The sequence below is a fragment of the Frankliniella occidentalis genome, unplaced genomic scaffold (genome assembly GCF_000697945.3).
Source record: "Frankliniella occidentalis isolate FOCC.00 unplaced genomic scaffold, Focc_3.1 Scaffold14, whole genome shotgun sequence".
NCBI lineage: Eukaryota > Metazoa > Arthropoda > Insecta > Thysanoptera > Thripidae > Frankliniella > Frankliniella occidentalis.
In genome coordinates, this window is record NW_026267144.1 from 1,071,088 (window position 1) to 1,074,408 (window position 3,321).

The window sequence follows — 3,321 nt, forward strand, 5'->3', positions numbered from 1 at the left end:
AAACTAATAAATTGTTGGCAATGAATGACACTAACAGATGCTTAATAGTAAAAGTGCACCTCATGAGTATTGAAAAAGGTGCATTAAAAGCTCAACAAAAAAAAAAAAGAAAACATCTATGCTAGTCAAGATAGCAGCTTTAGCACAAACATAGCCAAATTAAAGGGTAGTAAAAAGCTAAAAGTAATGGAATCGGACAGAGTACTGTAACAAGGGACAATACAACAAATTTCTTTAGTAAAAACTAAGCAAGGCACTAAATAAGATCAAACATACTCAATTTGATTAATAAGATGGCCAAATTGCAATCAACTTAAAAATAAAAATAAACAAATGTAAGCTCACATGAGATATTGCATTCTACGATTACTTAACAAATTCTAACATCCTGAATGTATGATAGCAATCAGTAGCACAACTACAGTCAAGGGGATTGTGCATGAATGCCAATCCAAAACAAGACTCCTCCACTGCAGTCGTAGTCTACTTGCTTTGCACTATGAAAAACATTGCATAAACGACGGTATTATCAAAATAAGTCAGTACATGCCTATCACAAATTAAAAGTAGAAATATACAATGTTTAAAGAATAAACAGTAAAACGCATAATTCAGAAAAATCTGTTAGTTGAAAAACTATAATTGTCAAACTACATAAGAAAGCTTAAGATATATAGAAATTACCTGCATATCACTCACAGCAGACGAACTCATACGGTCAAAAGCAGTGTCGCGACCGCTCTCTGCTTCTGTCTCTGTGTCTGTGCAATGACCATTTTCTACACCATTCAATATAGCCCCATTTTCTGTTGGTCCTGGGCCACAGCGAGGGTGCCAAATGGCACCTCCTAGGAGAGAGAAAGATTGACAAAATCAGGCAACAGGTACTCCTACTCCATTAATTCGATTTCTGTCTAAAAATATGTCTCCAAAATTATACCTTGCAAATACATTTCTTCACCATCTCCAAATGGATCACCACACTTGGTGCAACGAGCACAAGTTGGATGGAAATGATGGTTGTCACCAGCCTAGGGGTAAACAAAAAGACAGAGGACGGAATTGAATGGGACACATCGCAAACAATGACACTCACTGAGGTGACTGGCACCAACAGCAAGCAATTGACCTTGCAATTGAGGCAGCTTCCAAGACTCTCTCACCTGCAGCACCTTCCCTGAGATGTATCTATTGCAATACGCGCACCTGACTCCAAACTTCTTCTGGTAGTCCTTTTCGCAGTACGGAACTCCGTCCCTGAAACAGACACATCGTGCTCACGACAGGCGTCTCGAGCCGCAAGTGCACGCCCAGCTGCGAGTGTGTGTGTGTGTACTCACTTCCCCATGTACTCTCCGTGGAGCACGGCGTCGCAGGTGTTGCACTTGAAGCACCAAATGTGCCACTGGCGGTCCAGAGCGATGAGGGCCTGGCACTCCTTGAGCTCCTCGTGGCAGCCGGCGCACTCGTTGCCGCCCGCGCTCAGGCCGCCGCCCAGGCTCGCGCCCCCGCTGGTGGGGCTGCCCAGGCTGGCCGAGGTGGCGCGGCCCTCGCTGGAGCGCACGGGGATCTGCACGCAGCGCGCGCACAGCACCTCCTTGCCCGTGTACGTGACCCGCTCGCCCGACGGGAACGCTTGGCTAAATAGACAACAAATTTAAAAATTATTTATTATACATTATGAACTATCTTCCCCCATTTTCTCTCAGCCCGGAAAGCAGCACTCACCGGCATCGGCCGCAGGTGAAGCACTTCTGGTGGTAGGTGTTGCCGAGGGCGGACACCACCTCCCCCTCCACGTACTCGTTGCAGACGGCGCACTTGGTGCCAAACTGGCGCTGGTAGTCCGACGTGCAGTAGTACGCGCCGTCCTTGCAGAAGAAGCCACCCTGGGCCAGCGAGTTGCGACATACTGCGGGCATGGGCCGACCGTGAGTTATTCAAGCAACAGCAAGCTGGAGTCGTGCGAAATCAGGCCAAAATACCAGGAGGCTGATTAGCTCCGCGCCCACTCCCGCGAGCAGACAGTCCCGCACGCACTTGTGCGTGCGGGTTGCCTACGCGTAAGCGCCGTGGTCAGAAACAGGCGAACCCGCCCGCCTGAATATGAACGGGGAAAAATCAGCCATCTGATATTTTATTCTCGACTTCGTATGAACCTCCCAAGAGAGCCATAAAACCTTATCACAATTTCCATTCATAAAGGTGAGGGCCGCGCAGGTCGAGCGACGACACGCCTACCTTTGCACTTGAAGCAGGCGATGTGGAAGTACTTGTCCTGCACGCGCAGAACCTCCCCGGAACATTTCTTCTTGCAGCTCTGGCAGTACGTCTTCCCTGCAACACGAGCGGAGGCGGTGGGCGTCAAAGACTGCCGAGACGGCAACGCACTGTTAAAGTCTTACGAAGAAAAATGCCAAATCCTTTGTAATACGAAGGATTTGGACGCTTCGTAAGGAGAAAATCCTTCGTAGGTACGAAGCATTTGGCATTTTGCTTCGTAAGACTTTAACTGTGCGGGTGAGCAAGAGCAGAGCGATGTAAAGAAGCGTCCCGATAATTTAACAAATTATGCAAAACGAATTAGGCCCGAGTTCAGGCGAATCTAGGTACTTGGCAGCAGCGCGCGCTCGAGGACAAGCGACAATTATTATTTATGAAAAGGGGGTAAACCAGACGGGCGTCATCGAAATGCGCAAAAAACGGACGTAGCAAAACAAAACAAAACAAAACAAAAAAAAAAAAAAAAAAAGGACTGCAAAAAAACTTGCGCGCACGACGTTCTTGCCCAGACAAAACGACAAGCGTGTGCAGCGTGCACACAATTTCATGATTTTGTGATCGATTGTGTGCGTGCGAGCAGCTTGCTGCAGTGCAAGACGAACGCCCCTGTGACATAGCGAACGGCGACCGCCCTAAGTGGTGCTAAAGGGAAGGGCCTGGTGCTAATAGACCGGTGGGGGCCAGCGAGGCGGGCAGCGGCGGCCAACCACCCCGCCCCCAGGAACGTCTTACTTTTACGAAATTAAAGAGTAGTAGTAGTAGTTATTACCTACTGCATACAACAATACCCACCCCATAAGCAGGGACGCCCCCCAACAGCACTCCCAGCATCGACAACGTCAAGAAAGTGCGCAAATAATCCGACCGAACACGTTGAAAATGAGTAAGGTTGCTGGGGAAGCTTGCCGAGGTTCAGCTGGTTGGTGTGTGCAGTCCGTGCGCAGCGTGGCGGGGCGTGGCGGGGCGTGGCGGGGCGTGGTGGGGCGTGGTTGGGCGTGGTGGGGCGAGGCTGGGCGGGGCGGGGTGTGGCTCGGCGAG

At 49.5% G+C, this 3,321-nt stretch overlaps 1 protein-coding gene across 7 annotated transcripts in view; it reads right to left on the bottom strand.

The window, feature by feature from the left end:
* The window catches only part of LOC113203409 (actin-binding LIM protein 1), a 46,948-nt gene that overhangs the window by 16,867 nt on the left and 26,760 nt on the right, over window positions 1-3,321 (bottom strand). For all 7 annotated transcript variants that reach the window (XM_026418087.2, XM_026418086.2, XM_052263855.1 and 4 more), the window contains 6 exons: window positions 2,242-2,337; window positions 1,729-1,912; window positions 1,341-1,640; window positions 1,164-1,257; window positions 941-1,031; window positions 685-848 (listed from right to left, as the gene is read on the bottom strand). In XM_026418087.2, the coding sequence (XP_026273872.1) occupies window positions 685-848; window positions 941-1,031; window positions 1,164-1,257; window positions 1,341-1,640; window positions 1,729-1,912; window positions 2,242-2,337 (929 nt within the window). The remainder of the gene's footprint in view (window positions 1-684; window positions 849-940; window positions 1,032-1,163; window positions 1,258-1,340; window positions 1,641-1,728; window positions 1,913-2,241; window positions 2,338-3,321) is intronic.